Consider the following 18756-nt stretch of genomic DNA (forward strand, 5'->3'; position numbering starts at 1 on the left):
GAAGCTGCAAGTTTATTCTTTATTGCTTCACTCCTCTCACATCCAAACAGCTACAGCTTCCCCCAGATCAAGTCTCTTTCCAGGAGAGCAAACTCATGCCTCCACACTTGTTCTGAGGGGCCTGGGGGCCTCCGGATTCTGGTGGTCAGTTCAGGCTCTTCCACCTGAAGGGAAGCTGGCAGCTCCCGCGAGTCTCTGCCGCAACTGTATATGAAAGCTCAGAACACTCGCTCAGCGTTTGGGACCCTGGTGTTCTGCAGCTCCAGCAGCCGCTGCACGGCCTCAGTCAAGTCCCGCTCTCCAAGCTGGCAGTTGTCTCGAGTCCGAATGTTCACTGTTCTCTTACTCTGCTCTTTCTGGCCAACCACTGCAGGAAGAGGGAAGGTTTGAGACCGTCAGGGCACATTTTTCTACATGAGATATACAAAAATTCAAGAGACCTAAATCTTTAGGAAGGGTGAGAGCAGAGGCCGGATAAGGTTCAGGAAAAGGGTATATTTAGCTGAATCTTGCTTTCCAGTTTCCTGATCATCCTGACGGATAAGGAAATGCTCCAGACATTCTCCACATGCCTTATCACTTCCAGTCCTGAGCCTAGGGGTCGGAGACAGTAGGGTCAGCCACAGAAAAAGACAAACAGACCAAGAAGCAGACCCAGAGAGAAACTCTGTGTGTGTGGGCATTAGAGAGAGGGGAGGGTGGCAGGGGTATAAGAAACACATGCAAGCCCGTGGGGTCATGGGGTAACTTGCTCTAAGAGCTCATGGGCAAGTGGGAGTGTAAAATGAGAGGATCAAGTAATCTGGCAAAGGAGTTTCTGCTCCTTATCATCCCTCAGGGCTAATTCCAACTAGGTCTACAATAAACAAAGCTAACTAATTAACCCCTGATTAATCCTTCCTGTCCCTTTCTCTCTGATGCTCCTTTGGTTAATTAACCTAACAGACACCAACAGCTAGGATGGAGGTCAGAAGAAAACTGTTTTCTTGAAACCATAAAACTCCTAGAAGAAAACATAGAGGTAATAATATCTTGGCATCAGCCTAAGCAACTTTATTCTGGGTATGTCTCCCCAGGCAAGGGAAACAAAAGCAAAAATAAACTACTGGGACCACATCAAACTAAAAGCTTTTGCATAGCAAAGGAAACTATCAACACAATGAAAAGGTAACCTATTGAACTGAAGAATATATCTGCAAATGATAAGCCACCTGGGTGGCTCAGCTGGTTGGGCATCTGATTCTTGATTTTGGCTCAGGTCATGATCTCATGGTTTGTGGGTTCGAGCCCCGCATCAGGCTCTATGCTGGCAGTGTGGAGCCTGCTTGGGATTCTCCCTCTCTCTCTGCCCCTCCCCTGCTTTCTCTCCCTCTCAAAATAAACTTAAACAAAATACCCCCCCCAAATATACAAAGAACTCATACAACTCAATTCCAAAAAACCCCAAATCATATTTGAAAATGTGCAGAGGGCCTAAATGGACATTTTCCAAAGAAGACATATATGGCCAACAGGTACATAAAAAGATGCTTCACAACACTAAACATCAGGGAAATGCAAATCAAAACCACAATGAGAAATCTTTTCACACCAGGAAGAATGGTTAGCACCGTGTTGGCAAGGATGTGGACAAAAAGGGATCCTCACGCACTGTTGGTGGGAATGTAAGCTGGTGCAGCCAGCATAGAAAACAGTATGGAGGGTCCTCAATAAAGATTAAAAATAGAAATAACATAATGATCTAGTAATTCCACTGCATGGTATTTACCCCCCAAAAGAAAACATTAATTCAAAAAGATTTATGCACCCCTATGTTTACTGCAGCATTATTTACAGTAGCCAAGACATGGAAGCAACCCAAGTGTCCACTGACAGATACATGGATAAATACACAGGGTGTACACACACACACACACACACGTACACTGGAATATTACTCAGCCTGAAAAAGAGTGAGATTTTGTATGTGTGACGACATGAGTGGACCCACAAGGTACTACGCTAAGTGAAGTCAGTCAGAGAAAGACAAATATCATGATTTCACTTTTTAAAAAAAGTAATCTCTATACCCAACATGGGGCTTGAACTCATGACCCCGAGATCAAGAGTCACATGCTTTACCAAATGAGCCAGCCAGGTGCCCCATATATATGGAATCTAAAAAACAAAAGAAATGAACACACACATGCACATCCCCAAAAGAAACAATCTCATAAATACAGAGAACAAAAAAGTGGTGGCTGCTAGGGTGGACAGGTTGGGGGGATGGAAGGCACAGGTGAAGGGGACTAGAGGTACAAACTTGCAATTATAAAATAAGTGAGTCATAGGGATGAAAAGTACAGCATAGAGAATATAGTCAATAATATTCTAATAACATTGTATAGTGACAGATGGTAGCTACATTTATTGTGATGAGCACTGAGTAATGTATAGAAGTGACACATTGTGTGTCAACTATACTTCAATTAAGACAAATTTTTAATTTAATTAAAAAAATAAAGAATATTAAAAGTTGCTATGTATATAATCAGGAGTGACAAAATATACAAAAATTTAAGAATAAAAAGTGAGTCTGAAAAGAAATGCTACCTTTGCATCAAAATACTCTGAACCTTGGGCAATTTCCCCAGGGTGAATGTAGTTCACATGATCTCAGTTCAGTCTTAAGGGGGAACTTTAGCAGAGATGTCTGAAAATACGGGCCCAACAGGTAAAATTCAAACACTTTGGCTAGCTACACAAAAACCCTAGCCTTACTCTTGAAGGTATTCACTTTCTAACATATGTTGCAATAACCCAAATCTCATCGAATGTTTTCTCACGTCTGTGATTTTGTACTTTTTTTGTTTTGTTGAGAATATTATTCTGCACTAGGTAAGAAAGTTCTTTTCATGCTTATGATGTGATCTTCTATGACTTACACAAATTCAAAGAATAAATTAGTGGTAGAAAGAAAAGAAGAAATGGGAAGCCTGGGTGGCTCATCCAGTTAAGCGTCCGACTTTGGCTCAGGTCATGATCTCATGGTTTGTGGGTTCGAGCTCCACATTGGGCTCTATGCTGACAGCTCAGAGCCTGAAGCCTGTTTTGGATTCTGTGTCTCCCTCTCTTTCTGCCCCTCCCCTGCTCATGCTCTGTCTCTCTCTCTCTCCTTCAGAAATAAACATTTAAAAAATTTTTTTAAAAAGAAAAAGAAAGTTCTTCTGAGGATGAGAACTGGTTGTCAGGGGGTGAAGGAACTGAGGGCCCAAACAGCTCAGGTGTTCTGAATCCTGGCTCCCTGAAAGTCTCGCTCAGGGACTGAGCCCTAGTTAATGCAAATCCAATAGGAAAGAACAGTGTAGAAGCTGGTGGGGGAGCACGGGGCTTGGAGGGCCTGTGCTGCTGGTCACTTACCAAACTGAAAATTGTAGTGGGCGAGCTGAGCCCGGCGGACTCTCCGGCTGAGCGTCAGCCCCGAGTCGGCATCCAGGTCGCAGACCAGCCCTGCAGCCTGCAGCCTCCGCTGCGCCTGGGGCAGGGGTTTGAGGATGGGACTGAAGGCTCAGGGGCTAGAGTAGCCTGATACCAATCTTCCCCATGCTGTCTTCTGTCCTCTGCCTCAAGGCTCTCTGGTTCTTGTGGACAACCCCTCCTCATTCATCTCTGCACCGAGGCCCCTCCCCAGTCCCTCATAGTTTGTCTGCTTCCTACTGAAGCTGCACCTGCCACCAATTCCCGGACTCTGCCTGCTTTGCCTGCTCTACCCAACCAGCTACTTGACTCTGTACTGTCCACACCCTTCCTCTAGAAAGGAAACATGCAGCTGACATTTACCTAAGCCCCTTTTGTATCAAGTGCTCCATTGTCAGCATTTAACATCTGTGAATTTGTTTAATTTTCACACACGAGGCAAGGAACTAGTGTCACTTCTCAGATGTGGAATATCCAGCATATATGTCAGGACCCATTCGAGCCCAGTCCTGTGGCTCCAAGTGCTATTCCCCTTCTACTGTGCTGTGTGACTTCTTCCTACCCACTGCTCAGCCCCGGACTCGCCGTAGTCCTGCGTTAGCCCCTGTGCATGCACCCCCAGTTTCTCCTCACCTCCCTGGCATATTCCTCTTGCTCAGTTCCCACAGGGATGACCACCACCTGGAACGGGGACAGCCACAGTGGCCTGGTTGAGAGAGAAGAGAGGAAGGCAAACTCTTTACTCTAGCTCGACTACAAATACGGCTGCAGAGAGCAGATTCGAGAGGAAAAGAGAAGAGTGAGTCTAAGGGCACCAGGATCTGGGGCATGTACCATCTGGTCTGAGGACCAGAACAGAAATCTGGGGCCAGAGTTCTCACCATTTTCCACCACAGCTTTCTGCTAGCACTCCCAACATCCTTTCCACAGAACCTAGCACTGCTCGGTGAATGACGACTGGACGCTCTGGGGCCCCCGCCTGCCTTGGAGGGAAAAAGGAGGAGGGAATAGAGGAAGTGTCACAAGATATGCACACAAGATTACCTTCTGGTTTTTAAGCAATATTCAGCTCTGGTGAAGGTGTAGAGGATTTGAGTTTCATGTTAGGGACAAAGATAGAAGGAGACGCTGTTCTCCACCTACTCCACTAGCAGCCAAGGGAAAAGGGGATGAGCACGGTTCTGTACCCCTTGTACTGGAGGTCAAATCTCAGGGGCAGCTGGAAGTCAAGTTGGATTGTCCCACACTGATGGGGCCGGCCCAGGGCATCGCGGAGGTGCACGTCAATCTGGAGGAGAGAGACGGAGGCCTAAAAGCAACCAGAAGCAGTACCCTCTACTGTCCGCACCACCCACCTTCCACCTGCCTACGTGCCAGGCTGTTCTAAGAGACTCCTCACCCAGCACTGTTGTACTCTTACTTCACTCACTGGACACCCCAGCAGTAGCTCTTTCTACCTGATAATGATATTATGACCTTAGGGGACTTTGACACAAATGACCCACCCACACCCTGGCCTCTGAATTCCTTGAGTTCGTCATTTCCGGGATGTTCACCTGCACCCACCCTATGGATACAGCCTTCATCTTGTCATCGCCCAGAATGGCTACAGCTCTGGAACAGTCCATCACACACCCTGCTCTGATTACTGTCTCTTGGTTTTCTGGCTCTGACAATTATTCCTACAAATGGCTCTTTAATTTCCAGGTTGCTTAATTCCTCTATTTCCTTCCCATTCACAGGCTCCATCCACCTTTCTTTCTTTCCCCATGCGGCTGGAACCACTTTCCTAGGTTCCCCTCTATCACTGTTCTTCTGTCACATCCCCATGGCAAATCCTCAACCTGGTGGCACTCCTGCCCCCCACCTCCTTTCCCCTGCAACAGAACTGCTCAGAGCTGCCCAGCATGTCCCATACCATAACAGATACATAAACGGGGATTGATGCCGCCATGCAAATCCCTGTTCTGAACCTCAAGTGGACCCTGACTGCTGTCGGTAATCCCCTGCTGCCCTAATCAGTTTTGGGTCCTGTTCTCCTCAAGGACTTTCAAGCTTTCTCCTCTCTCTTCCTATCTTCACTGCCCCCACTAACAACTCCCCTCTTCCCTACTCCCATCTCAGCAAATGATCCTGTTTCACATTTTATGGGGAAATCAGATAATGATATCATGAGATGAAAAGTGTCTCAACTTCCTGTCACCACACTTATAGACTTCCTTGCATATGCTTCCAGCCTTTCTTCCTGCCTCCAGAACAATGGCAGAGGTGGTCTCTTGTGGGCTCTCAATCCCACCCCTCAAACCTCCCCAAGAACTTCCCTCCACTGAAACCCCTTCTACAACTTCAATTTTTCCCTGACTCAAACACGCTCTCTTTTATCAGAGCTAAACATTCTTGAATTTCTCTCTTCATCAAAATCTCTTTTGACTATCCAGGCCCCTCTTGCTACTCTCCTTTGCTTTTTAAGAGCCAAAATTCTCAAAAGAGTTATGTTCATTCATTTACCTCTGACTCCCACCCCAGCCTCTGTACCAGAAATGGTGCTTCAACATCTAACAGCCTTTTCATGGAATCCAGTAGACACTTTCCAGTCCTTTTTTCCCCCTGACTTGTTTTACTTCTTCCAACTTGCCCTGTTTACCCTGCCTCCACCTTCTGCCTGCACTGTTCCCACCTGGAACCCCTCTTTCCTTGGCCAACAATGACCTTTAAGGTTAGAAAGAGAATTCTGCAGGGGCACCTGGGGAGCTCAGTCTTTAAGCATCCAACTTCAGGGGCGCCTGGGTGGCGCAGTCGGTTAAGCGTCCGACTTCAGCCAGGTCACGATCTCGCGGTCCGTGAGTTCGAGCCCCGCGTCAGGCTCTGGGCTGATGGCTCGGAGCCTGGAGCCTGTTTCCAATTCTGTGTCTCCCTCTCTCTCTGCCCCTCCCCCGTTCATGCTCTGTCTCTCTCTGTCCCCAAAATAAATAAACGTTGAAAAAAATAAAAAAAAAATAAAAAAAAATAAAAAAAAAAAGCATCCAACTTCAGCTCGGGTCATCATCTCACAGTTGATGAGTTAGAGTCCTACATCGGGGGAGTCCGAGCCCCACTTCAGGGAAAACATGAGCCCTGGGTAAGCCCTGCTTCTCTCTCTTCCCCTCACGGGATTCTCCCTCTCTCTCTCTCTCTCTCCCTCTCTCTCAAAAAAAAAAAAAAAAAGGTAAAGAAAGAGAATCCTGCAGGAAGCCTTTCCTGACCCTCCCTCCTGAATGATATGCTCCCTTGGTACCTGCGAGCGCGGGTTCAGTGGCCCTGAAATGCCTATTTGCCTCCCACACGCCTCACAAGACCATAAGCTCCACGGGGCCAGGAAATATATTGCTCTTCTTTCTATCCTATACAAGTTAAAAAATATTCCTTTGTGTCTATTAAATACCTAATAAAACAAAACAAAAAATGAATAAATATAACTCTTAGGAGGATCCCCAACTTACTTTAGGCCCATAGAAGGCACCATCTCCAGGGTTGAGTTCCCAGGGTTCTCCAAATTCTTCCAGGGCCCGTTGAAGGACCTTTAAAGGGAATGAGACGAGAGAGGAACGTGTCATTTTAGACTTTATAAGCAACAGACCCCTCCAGTCCCCCAACAAATGACCTGCTTGGCACATGCCTCTATTGAGGACCCCAATTCCCATCTCCCCTCTTCTGCCATCAGAGAGTGGTTTATCTGCCTCCTCACCTGCTCAGCCTGGTCCCAAAGGCAAGGCTCGCCCAGGAAGCTAGATGGCCGGGTGGATAGAGCCAGGCGGAAGGAGAAGCCAAGGACAGTGTAGACAGAGCGGAGGAAATCAAGACAGCCTTGTATCTCTGTTTCAAGCTGGGGACAGAAAATAAGGGTGAGTGAGTTGTGTGCAACCTAGAGTTCTGGAGTGATGGGAGTTTTGGGGGAAACACAGGGCAAAAACATAGAGGAAAGCTGGGGCTATCATATAACTGAGTTGTAGTATATAAAGAGGGAGACAGGGAGCAGGAGTGTTGGCAGTTCAAATGGAGAATGGAAGGCGGTTTAGAAATGCTTTGGTGGAGCTGGGGAAGGGCCACCTGATCCGGTGCACAGAAGATGTGAGCGTCATCCTGCTGGAAGCACCGCAGCCGGGTCAGTCCCCCCAGACTGCCAGAGGCCTCGGCCCGGTGTAGGGCCCCGAAGTCCGCCAGGCGCAGGGGCAGCTCTCGCCAGGATCTGGGCCGGTGAGCGAACATCAGGCTGAGATGGGGATGAGGAAGGGTCAGGGCCACAGGGAAAAGCAGCCCCCACAGACTGCATCTCTGCCCAGTGTGCTTGCTTACTTTCTCTGCGTCATCAGCACGCCCTCTCCCCAGCCTGGGCATGTCCTCCCCCCAAGTCCTGTCCATCCCACTCAGCACAGTTTGAGTCCTTCCTGGTTCAAAGTGCATTTCTCAGAACAATAGCAGCAGACTTCGTTTACTGTGCCCCTATTGTGTGACAGGCACTGAAGTGAAAGAGGAACTTTGGACAGCAACTCCAAACCCCTGATGTTATACAAGGAGACTAAGGCTCAGAGAGACACAATGGTTTTCCCAAATTCACAAGGTTATCTGGAGTGCAGATTTAAGACTTGAATCAGGTGTCCTAGTGCTCTGCCAAGGCGCTATTACTTCATATTCAGCAACCTGGTTGCCTACCCCCAGCCCTGGGAGGACCCAGGCCTCTTGGCTCCTAGCTCACCAGTGTGCAGGGCAGTTCATGGGCTTCAGGGCGAGTGTGTCTGCAGGATGGCTAGTAGCGTGGTCACTCAGGGAGCTGGAGAGCCTGTCAGAGTCTGGGGGCTGCAGGGCAAACATATCCTCCTGATAATGCTCCCAGTGTCCTGACACCTCCCAGAGCTTCGTAGAAAACAGTATGGGGGTTTTCACCTCAGAAAAACCACGGCGGGTGTACTCGGCCTGGAGAGGAGGGCACAGGATATGGAAGGCAGAGTGACTGGGGGAGGACGGCACAAATATGGAAGGCAGAGTGGGGGAGAGGCAGGTGTGTGATCCTCCGGGGACCTCAGGTCAGGCTGATCTCGGCTACAACCTATTAAGTACCGTGTTCCCTCTCTACGCTCCCCACTCTGTGGACCACACATTCCTAGGACCTTGTTAAAGGCCACCAGCACCTTATAATGTTTATGTTCGTGCTTCTAATCCCGCTCTTCTAACACTTGGCTTCTGGGTCCCGATTTCCTCTCTGGTCGTCCCTCCTCTGGACTGGAGGCCCCCTTACCCTGATGAAAGCCACCAGTGCATTATACACCCTCGTCCCTCGAGGCAGGAAGAAACAGCTCCCGGGGCTCAGTTCATGGAAGAAGAAGAGCTCCTGTGCCTGAGTCAGGAATGGCAATGTCACTTGGAGAGAGAAGCAAGGACTTTGGAACCCAGAAGAAATAACTGATGGAGCTGCTCAATCTGCTGGATTCAGAATCTGCTCCCAGCTTCACAATCGGGTTCCTTCACGCACCCTCTCCTTCTCCAATCTCTGTACCTTCCCAATGCGCCGGTGGTCCCGTAACTCCGCTTCCTCCCTCCCTTCTTCCCAGGCTCTCAACTCCTCCATTGTGGGGAAGGAGATCCCTGACACTCGCTGCAGTGGCTCTGGGGCACCTGAAGACCTCCACAGGGATGACGAGTTCTATGGGAAAACAGAGGGAGTCAAAGGGAAGATGAGGGACTGCGGGCACCCAAGCTCTCCTTCGCTGATGCTCGTCTGATTCTGAGCACATGACACGCACCACAAATGTTCCGTCTCAGCACTCACTCCATTTTCCACTGCCTCCACCAGCGTGATACCCCTCAGAACCCCTGCCATGTTTACAGCCTTAGACACACTGGATGCTTAATTCCCATTTGTATCCTGTTCAAGCCTAACCTTATCCTGCCACCTCTTTTTCTCCCCATTCTCCCACCAGTACATTCTCTCTGTACTAGAGCCCTCCTTCCCCACCTCTAATCAATGACTACTCATGGGAGTAACCTTCAGCTCTGGTCAAATGTCAGTTGTTGTTGTTCTTGTTTCTATCTACCTGCTTATCAATCTCCACTATGCCCTATTCCTGGCCACATGAAATTCAAATGCTTCTGCCTACTCTTTCCTCAAACAATTTAACAAGAAACAGCCAGCGTTTTATACCACTTTCACCTGTGTTAATTGACTTTGTCTCTGTGACATGGATTTATTGGTAGGACAGGAATTAACAACAGTCTTATTTTATAGATGGGGAAAATGGGTAAGGAGATTTACCCAAGGCCACATACTTTACCTATGGCAGAGCCAGGACTAAGCATGGATGAGAGGTTTTTAGTCCAGGGCTTTTGGCTGCACATTCCTGCCTCTCCCCTCGCTCCCTGCTCCCATTCCACCAAACAAATAACTCACCTGGCCCAGGCACAGGATTTTCATAAAAGTCATGCCTTAAACTTAGAATACTCTCCCTGTACCTGCCCAGTGGGGTTCTACACACCCTCTCCACAGCAGCCTCCCCTATGTGACCCTGTCCAGACTGTTCTCACACTCCCTCTCCACCTCCCTAGCACTGAGGTCCAACTACGGATTGTGAATTGGCTTCTGAGCCCCGGCAGGATGTCCAGCAGCTGCCATCACACTGGGAGTTTGTGGAAGGCAGGAACTAAGAAATCTTCCTCCTACTGGATTCCTCCCTTAGCTATAAGAGGAGAGAAGGGGCTGAGAGAGCATCTTCCTACTCCCCTGCTCATCCCAGTGAAAGCAGGAGTCTTAACCTAGCCTTGCCCTCACAACTGACCGTCAGCAGCTTCAGTCCTCCAATTTGTCCAGTATGCCGAAGGTGGGGGCCCCGGCAGAGGTCTACCAGCATGCCACACCTGGGGGAAAGGAGGGAACACTTAGTGGTCTCCAAATTCTTGAGCTTCCGGTGTTCTCCTGGCCTCTAGCAGACAGAAAAAAAATGTAAGAACTGTTTTACAGAGACAGCAAGAGCAATGGGAGATAAAAATAACTTCTTGTTCCCATTATTTTTCTGGAACAACAGACTACCTTCTACCTTCTTTCCCTCATCCCATTTCTGGCCTTCTTTTGTGTATACCTACCTCCCCGTTTCCCTCCATTTTGACAACGCTCACCCATATACTATTGCTGTGGGACCTGTCACTTTCTCCTCAATCAGGCGAAGCTTAAAGGGGTTATCCTGGAAGGGGAGAAGAGTGAGGATAAGTCTCTATTCCCATAAAGATGTTCTGGGAGAGGGGTGTCTGGGTGGCTCAGTCAGTCGAGTGTCCAACTTCAGCTCAGGTCATGATCTTGCGGTTCGAGACTTTGAGCCCCACGTCAGGCTCTCTGCTGACAGCTCAGAGCCAGGAGCCTGCTTCAGATTCTGTGTCTCCCTCTCTCTGTCTGCCCCTCCCCTCTCTCTGCTTGTGCTAACCCTCTCAAAAATAAATAAACATTAAAAAAATAAAAGTTAAAAAGAAAAAAAAGATGTCCTGGGAGACAATCCCCCCTTCCCCCATGCTTTTGGATCGTCCTCCTAAATGTGTGCACCCCCACCCCACCTTGAAGAGCTGGCGAAGCTGATCCTGGGAAGCCTCTAGCCTCCGGAAGGGTTGAGCAGCAGCTGTAAGTTCCTGGCAAATCCGCTCCAAAGCAGGCAGCTCTGAGCCCCGGACTGTCCTGGAAAGGTGAGAACTGGTTGGCGTTCATCCTTTAAGAAGCATCACCTGGGTGCCACACCTGTTGGCTAGGGGGTGAAACCCTGCTCTCCACAGACATCTAGAATTACTGGTAAAGGCAGACAAACTGACAGAAAACATAAATAGGAAATCAGGTATAAGTTTTACAGTGGGAGCAAAAGCTCTATATGTTAAAGGTCGGATGCAGACAATATGGACAGACATAATTAAGGCAATAGTAATGAAGGATGAAGTAAAAAATAAAAGCCAAAGAATTCATAAAGACTAGAGAAGTTTCAATGAGAATTAAGACAGAAAAGGAAAAGCATGGACTAGGAGAGAAATTGGCACCAATGTCACAGCAAAGGCCTGGAGAGTCCCTTCTCTAAACTTTCTCTTCCAAATTGAACATCCCTGATGCCCCAGAAGAGGATGCAGAAACCACTCGGGTGAAACGGTACAAACTCAGTATAAAATGAATTAGGTTTGAGAAGATAATGTAGAACATAGTGACTATAGTTGATAATTCTATACAGTATGAATGAAATTTGCTAAGAGTAAACCTTAAGCAATCACACACATGAAGTGAGGTGATGAATGTACTATTTAACTCAATCGTGGGAATCCTTTCACAATGAATATAAATATCAAATTATCAGCTTGTTCGCTTTTTTTATTTTTAAAAGTTTATTTAAGGAGCGCCTGGGTGGCTCAGTCAGTTATGCATCCAACTTCAGCTCAGGTCACGATCTTGAGGTCTGTGGGTTTGAGCCCTGCATCGGGCTCTGTGCTGAAAGCTTGGAACCTGGAACCTGTTTCAGATTCTGTCTCCCTCTCTCTCTGCCCCTCCTCCACTCATGCTCTGTCTCTGTCTCTCTCAAAAATAAACAAACATTTAAAAAAAAGTTTAAGTAATCCTCTACAACCAACATGGGGCTTGAATTCACGACCCTGAGATGAAGAGTCGCACGCTCTTCTGACTGAGCCAGGCGCCCCTCACGTTGTACACTTTTAATATATTACTTTGTCAATTAAATTCCAAAAACCTGACAAATGAAATAAAATATGGTGAAATATCTAAGAAACCACTCCAGAATCATTCTCCTCTTTGCTTGCACTACTCACCGTTCCTTTCCCAGGAAGAAATCATGGTAGAAGCCACATTCTGTACTTGGACCTCGGCAGAGGACAGCACCAAGGAGCTGTTCAGCTGCTGCTCCCAGGACATGGGTGCTGGAGTGCCAGAACACCTGGGTTCACAAGAAAGGAGTTCATAACCACCGCCTTTGTTTTTTTATTTTATTTTTTTTCATAACCTCCTTCTTTAACCCCTCACTCTCTGATACTCTTCTCAGAGAAGCTGGCGTGAAACCAGTATGGCTCTTCTAGAAATAACTATCACAAGATGGGGAATCTGACCTTGAAGGTGAATACTAACTAAACAGTAAAAAGGAGGAAAAACTGAAAACAAAAGGCTAGTAGAAACATGCGCAGACAGGGGTAACCCCCACTCCCACTCCTCAGTGCTTCCTGGTCCTACAGCATAGAAGCAGGGCCTAGGCTTCTTTTTCTGCTCCTATAACATCCCCTTTTAGGGCTTCAGAGTAAACTACCTTCTCAAGACCATAGTTCCTAAGGGCTCTATTTGATCTTTTAGTTCTATTTTTTTCTATTCCAGGAATCTAGTGTGATGCAAGCGCTCCTCTAGGATTTGGTCACCATTTATTTATTTGTTGTTTATTTATTTTGAGAGAGAGTGTGTGTATGTGTGTGCTAGTAGGAAAGAGCAGAGAGAGAGACAGAGAATCCCAAGCAGGCTCCATGGTGTCCGTGCAGGGCCGGACACAGGGGTTAATCTCACAAACCAGGAGATCATGACCTGAACTGAAACCAAGACTTAGACGCTCAACCCACTGAGCCAACAAGGCGCCCCTTTGGTCACCATTTAGATGAAGATGATAAAACTCCATTTTTCTGGATCCTAGTAGATGAGGTCTATATTACCCAAGCTGACATGAAGAAGACAAAGTAGGGAGGAGGAATTGTGTGCTCAGTTGTGGAAGCCAAGTTAGAATTAAAAAATATATGCCACAGAGGTGCCTGGATGGCTCAGTCAGTTAAGCGTCCGACTTTGACTCAGATCATGATCTCACAGTCTGTGGGTTTGAGCCCCGAATCGGACTATGTGCTGACAGCTCGGAGCCTGGAGCCTGCTTCAGATTCTGTGTCTCCCTCTCTTTCGAACCTCCCTCTCTCTCGAACCTCTGTCGCCCCTCCCCCGCTCACACCTCTGTCTCTGTCTCTCTCACAAGTAAACAAACATTAAAAAAATTTTATAAAAAAATATATGTTACAGATGACTTATGATGTATGTCTCTAGGGTTGAAGTGACAGAACTGGCATATTACCCTTCTATTTTCAGCTTTCCTTTTTACTAGTGCAAACGATGTTTACTTAATGGACCTATGTTGAAAATTTTCATCCTAAGTTTCTAGCTTATCCAGTGTTAGTCAAGACAAGCAGTCTGTGGTAGGTCTCCCTCCCAACTGCAAAGGGAGAAACTGAGGCAAAAGAAATACTAGAAATATGCCCACTTAAAAATCCCTTAGTTTAGTTGTCACTGTATTCCTGAAAAGGAAGAAACTTACTGCTTTGCCCTCTGCAGAACTGAATGTCAGAAATCTGAGGTCAGAATCTGTCTCCAAAGGCCGTTCCAGATCATAAAGTTCTCCATTCACTTGAGCAGCCACTGCAGTATCTGCCAATGTTGAACTTGGGAATTGGGAGTGGCGGGGAGAAGTGAGGACAAAGAAAAAGACATGGTCACAGTCCACAGGGGAAGACAGGGACTAATCTCTCAATAGTTCTAAGCTTGCAAATGGGGAAAGGTGTCACCAGAGCAATAAAACCTATCATTTCTTTTCCCAATGGATAATAAACAAAGGGTAGAGACTCTGAAACTAACCCAGATGAAAATGAATTCTCATGAAAAGGCGATCTTGATAGAGATGGAATAGATACCAGGCATAATTTTCATTCTCTGCTCGAGTCCAGCGAAATACAGAGGTTGAAGGATGATCCTGGTAGGTACAAAATGGGCTGGTACCTGATCTGCTGGGCTAGCTGGTAAGGGGTTGTGCTCCATGCCACAGCATCCACCCTCTGGCCTCCAGGAAGTGATATCTTAATAGTCCGGTGCTCCTTCTGTGCCACGCTTGCTAACTTCTTTACTTGAGCAGTCCATAGCTCCTCAAAAAGGCCGAGCCGCTCTGCCAACCACTGTGGAGGGGCTGGCACAGCTGCCTGGAGAGAAAGATGTTAGGAGGTAACTCAGGTCCCATCATTCCTTCCTGGGATTGAGGCTGGTAGGAGGTGAGGGTACCGAAGTGGCCTTAATCCTAAACCCAGGCCTTTAAGAGGGCTGGGTGATACAGGGCTCTAGACTAGGAGCCCTAGCCTCTCCTGGTGGTCGACTCTAGGGAAAAGATGGCTGTAACTAACGGCTTAGCGGGGCCGGATTCAGGGGCTCAAGGCAGGGGTTGGGAGCCTGCACTTTGGGCCTGGTCTGGGTCCGATGCGGTTCTTAACTTTTGGGTGGGTACCTCACGCACCGTGTGTAGCCGGCAGGTTTGCAAGCCCGGCAGCCGGAGCCGCCGCCACCTCTGACACAGGGCCATGTTCCTTCAAACCCGTACCTACATCCTTAAACAAATTATCCTCGACTCCTTCACCGGATTTCTCATAGGTTTCCGGCCCAATGACGCCCAAGCCCATTGGCTACGGCAGCTGCCACTCTAATCCGAGACCACCTCCAGGAGCTCCGAAGTGGTCCGCCCCACACTGCTTGAGCGGTGGTGTGGGTGGTTCCGGCTGGCCGGAAGACCTAAACTGTTACACACACTCCCAATCCCGAAACTTGCAGTTTCAGCTAGGGGTAGCAAGAGCATATTCTGCAGCGTGGAGGAAAGGGGAGTGAAAACTCATGAGAAATGAGAGTGGGAGAAAAACGGAGGGGAAAGGGTAGGTAGTCATTTGCTTTTAACCATAGGTTTTCTTTTATATCGTCTTTACTGGCAGGTAGAAAGCAGGGGGATAGACGTTGGAACCAAGTGTTAAATCCTGGACCTGCCATTCACAATATAATTTTAGGTGGATTACTCCGTTTCTTCTAAACTTCGATTTTCTCATATATAAAATAGCAATAGAGGCTCCTGGCTGGCTCAGTCAGGGGAGCGTGAGACTTTTGATCTTGGGGTTGTGAGTTGGAGCCCCCACTTTGGGCATAGAGATTACTTTAAAAATCTAGGGACGCCTGGGTCGCTCAGTAGGTTAAGCGTCCAACTCTTGATTTCTGCTCAGGTCATGATCTCTTGGTTCCTTGGGGCTGATCGTAGCAGAGGGCTCTGCGCTGATTGGCATGGAGCCTGGTTGGGATTCTCTGTCTCCCTCTCTCTTTGCCCCTCTGTGGCTTGTGCTCTCCCTCTCCCTCTCTCTCAAAATAAACATTAAAAAAAATTTTTTTTTAATCTTAAAAAAACAAAATGGGTATAATAATAGTAACACTCCCAATTGTCGAGGTTAGTTTCATGTAAATCATGAGTGGTACTCAGTAATGGGCTATAATAGCGACATACCGTTAGAATAAATAAATTTAATAGCTTTGGGGCTGGACCAAAGAATCTACAGAGGGCACTTCTTGCAATTTCTAAATAGTCCTATTGCTTAAGAGGGACCTTAGCGACCCCTTAATTTTACAGATGAAAGAATTTAAGGTCAGAGAAAATAAATGACTTAAGGTCAAACAGTAAGTGCTGATACTAGATTTTGAGTCCAAGTTTTTTTTTTTTTTAACGTTTATTTATTTTTGAGACAGAGAGAGACAGAGCATGAACGGGGGAGGGTCAGAGAAAGGGAGACACAGAATCCGAAACAGGCTCCAGGCTCTGAGCTGTCATCACAGAGCCCGACATGGGGCTCAAACTCACAGACCATGAGATCATGACCTGAGCCAAAGTCGGCCGCTTAACTGACTGAGCCACCCAGGCGCCCCTTGAATCTAAGTTTTACACTCTTCTACCACACCATGCTATCTCTGACAATAGAATTTACTTCCAGTATACTCCATCACTTCAGAAAGAGGCACCTGACCCTAGAATCTTAGCTTTCTGTTTCCTACACAAGACCTTGCCTCTCACTCCCATCCTAGCTCTCCACTTCCTTTAATCTCTTCTTACTCCCTGTGATATCTAGGACAGAGGACTGGGTATATTTGGTTTATTTTATACAGTAAAAATTGAAACACGGTCACATTTGTGGTAAAGTATGAGGGGAAATGGACTTAGGAGCAGCTGTAAGGTTCTCAGTAACTCCCCTTTGTCCCCTCACCTGAGGGTGGGGATGGTTAGATGGTTCTCAATTTTCCAATGGTGATGGAATCAAGAGTTGTGGAGGAAGAGCTGTCAGAGAAAGCTGTTAAATCTAGGTTTCCAGAGGCCAGAGGTTCTTTCTGGGGAAGGCAGCAGTTGATTTGAGTCACAGGCATCACTCTGGATCTTGGCTCCCTCTCCTGGTATGTTAAGACACCCTGAAATAAAAAAAGAAACAGACAAGACTGTGGAACAGGAAAATTACTTGTGTGTGGGAGGGGTGGTGTGGAGGGCTGGGAAAAGGCAGAGAGGATTTTAAAATGGCGTTCAAAAAGTGTGACAAGCAGAACTTTCCCCATGGCTTTGCACCAAAAGGGTTGGGAATGTTACATTGCAGGTAACAAAATGGTAGGTGCTCAGTATTGAATTAAGAATGTATCAATCACTGTATTGACTTAAAACTCCAAAGGATAAACTTACTGACACATACATTCTTTGATCATTGTACCTTGTCCTCTTTTGTCAGATACTAGAGGGATGGTAGAATAAGTAGGCTACACTGTTACGGCAGCTTCCAGCACTCATCCCTCAAACATGCACTGACTGACTGTATGCAATGCCGTGAACTGAGGGCTCATGGGATACCCATCAATCAACGACTACATCATCACCTATGTAACTTGTGTTGCAGTGGAGGAAGGAAGGAATGTCAGGAGTTATTACATTTTTCTCCTTGTAGCAAACAAGCCAGCCAGCTAGCAAGGAATAGCAAGCTAGTTAAGACCAATGCATTAATCATCTGTTCTTTTACAATTTCTGGTCTGTGACCACCATGTCTCAGCCTCGGGGAATTTTAACCCACTAGTCTGCCTGGGAAACATCTATCTCTAAAACTTCTCTTACCTTCCACCCAGAATATCACCAAACACCCACTATGTGCCAAGTGTGATGCCTTCACTATCATTTAATTCCAAGAACCCTGACAAGTAATAGCTCTTTTCATGCTCTCTTTAAAACACAGAAAACCCTCAGAGAAGTCAAGCCTCAGTCAATCCGAATCCAAAGCCTGTGTTATGCCATGCCGTGCTGCCTTTCAGTGACCAGAACAGTCCTAATGCATTATGTTTGATAGCAGAGTTCCCGTTTTCTCTCCAGGGTACATCACTTGGAGAGCCAAAGAGGCCTTTAATATAGAGTGGAGAAAAGGGTCTAATAAAAAGCCAAGAAAAGACCCGTCTTACCAGATTTTCTCTGACCAAAGAAGAAATAACTGTTTAGAAAATAATGCCAGCAGATTTCACAGAAGTCCAGGGAAAAAGCAATCCTCAGTAATGGGTATCCTAGACCATTAATCACATTTTGGGAAATTCTCAGCTTTACTCCACTTTTAGAACATCACCAGTTAGCTAAAGCTTTTGTTGAAGAGGTGTTGTATTTATATTCCTAAACTACATATATGTAAGAATGCTCTCCATTGAAGGTAAAGTACATTTCCACTTGTCACCAGGATCAACATATACCTCCAAATTTATCCCAGCTCTTCACAAAATTTCTCTGTACCCAAGAAGTAGAAAAGATACCGGAGGTAAAAAAGCAAAATTTAAGAGGGTAAAATATATAAAGGTTTGTCATTGTCACCAAATGTTTTTGAGGCCCAGAGAACCAGCCAAGTGGCTAAAAGTAGGTGGTGTGGGGAGATTATATTTACTTAAAACAAACACATAAAAAACACCCCAAATCCTTAGTGATGAAGATGCAGGTGGGGCCAAGGTTTTACTTTAAGATGCCAGAAAAAAGGAGATAAAGTCCTGCCACATTTGCTGATAAATAAAAAGAGGGAAACTTCCTACCAGGGCCTGGGGATGAGTTGTTTTCGGGAAAAAAAGGCCTTCATCTCACCTAGAATCTCTGATTTCCCTTCCCCAAGACAACTCTTGAGTCTGTAAAAGAGAAGCAAAGACAGAGCCATCTCCAAGCCCCCTTCCCCTTTAAGTGACCCTGAGGTGTGAGGTAAGGCCAAGGGAAAAAACGTAGCAGTCTCCCAAACACAGGAGCCATTGCAGGGATGTGTCAGCTTAGGTTGATGTTGGAAGTAAAAAACAAAGGTCAAGAGCAAAGTACTCTCAAAGAAGGTCCTAGGTACAGCTCTAGAAGGCAATGTACAACCAAGCCCACTGCCCAATAATCAAGATCTCAAATTAATCCTTTACTGATCTCTACTGCCCTCGGCGATGGTTGGCTGTTT

General features: G+C 46.7%; 2 protein-coding genes and 1 long non-coding RNA gene across 14 annotated transcripts in view; 1 reads left to right on the forward strand and 2 right to left on the reverse strand.

The window, feature by feature from the left end:
- On the reverse strand, positions 1 to 14873 carry TARS2 (threonyl-tRNA synthetase 2, mitochondrial). 12 transcript variants are annotated; one of them, XM_040461192.1, is made up of 19 exons: positions 14757 to 14873; positions 14252 to 14448; positions 13794 to 13917; positions 12271 to 12395; positions 11029 to 11146; positions 10600 to 10664; positions 10263 to 10341; positions 8987 to 9133; positions 8729 to 8827; positions 8377 to 8406; positions 8189 to 8289; positions 7543 to 7705; positions 7181 to 7318; positions 6936 to 7013; positions 4644 to 4765; positions 4338 to 4439; positions 4090 to 4162; positions 3400 to 3514; positions 1 to 367 (listed from the first exon to the last, which is right to left on the reverse strand). In XM_040461192.1, the coding sequence occupies exons 1-19, from the start codon at positions 14820 to 14822 to the stop codon at positions 219 to 221; spliced, it is 2091 nt and encodes a 696-aa protein (XP_040317126.1). In that variant the 5' UTR covers positions 14823 to 14873; the 3' UTR covers positions 1 to 218. The 12 variants fall into 12 exon arrangements, 10 of the variants coding, with proteins under 10 accessions (XP_040317126.1, XP_040317130.1, XP_040317129.1 ...); XM_040461196.1 differs by lacking the exon at positions 8729 to 8827; XM_040461195.1 differs by lacking the exon at positions 8377 to 8406.
- The window catches only part of LOC121021058 (uncharacterized), a 15458-nt gene continuing 11055 nt past the window's right edge, over positions 14354 to 18756 (forward strand). Inside the window, exon 1 of the long non-coding RNA XR_005786410.1 lies at positions 14354 to 14470. This is a non-coding gene — a long non-coding RNA (uncharacterized LOC121021058). The remainder of the gene's footprint in view (positions 14471 to 18756) is intronic.
- Positions 16685 to 18756, reverse strand: part of RPRD2 (regulation of nuclear pre-mRNA domain containing 2) — a 103947-nt gene continuing 101875 nt past the window's right edge. Inside the window, exon 12 of the mRNA XM_040461174.1 lies at positions 16685 to 16729. Within this exon, the coding sequence (XP_040317108.1) occupies positions 16720 to 16729 (10 nt within the window). The 3' untranslated portion in view covers positions 16685 to 16719. The remainder of the gene's footprint in view (positions 16730 to 18756) is intronic.

Source organism: Herpailurus yagouaroundi, unplaced genomic scaffold (genome assembly GCF_014898765.1).
Source record: "Herpailurus yagouaroundi ecotype Mexico unplaced genomic scaffold, PumYag 254, whole genome shotgun sequence".
Classification (NCBI taxonomy): domain Eukaryota; kingdom Metazoa; phylum Chordata; class Mammalia; order Carnivora; family Felidae; genus Herpailurus; species Herpailurus yagouaroundi.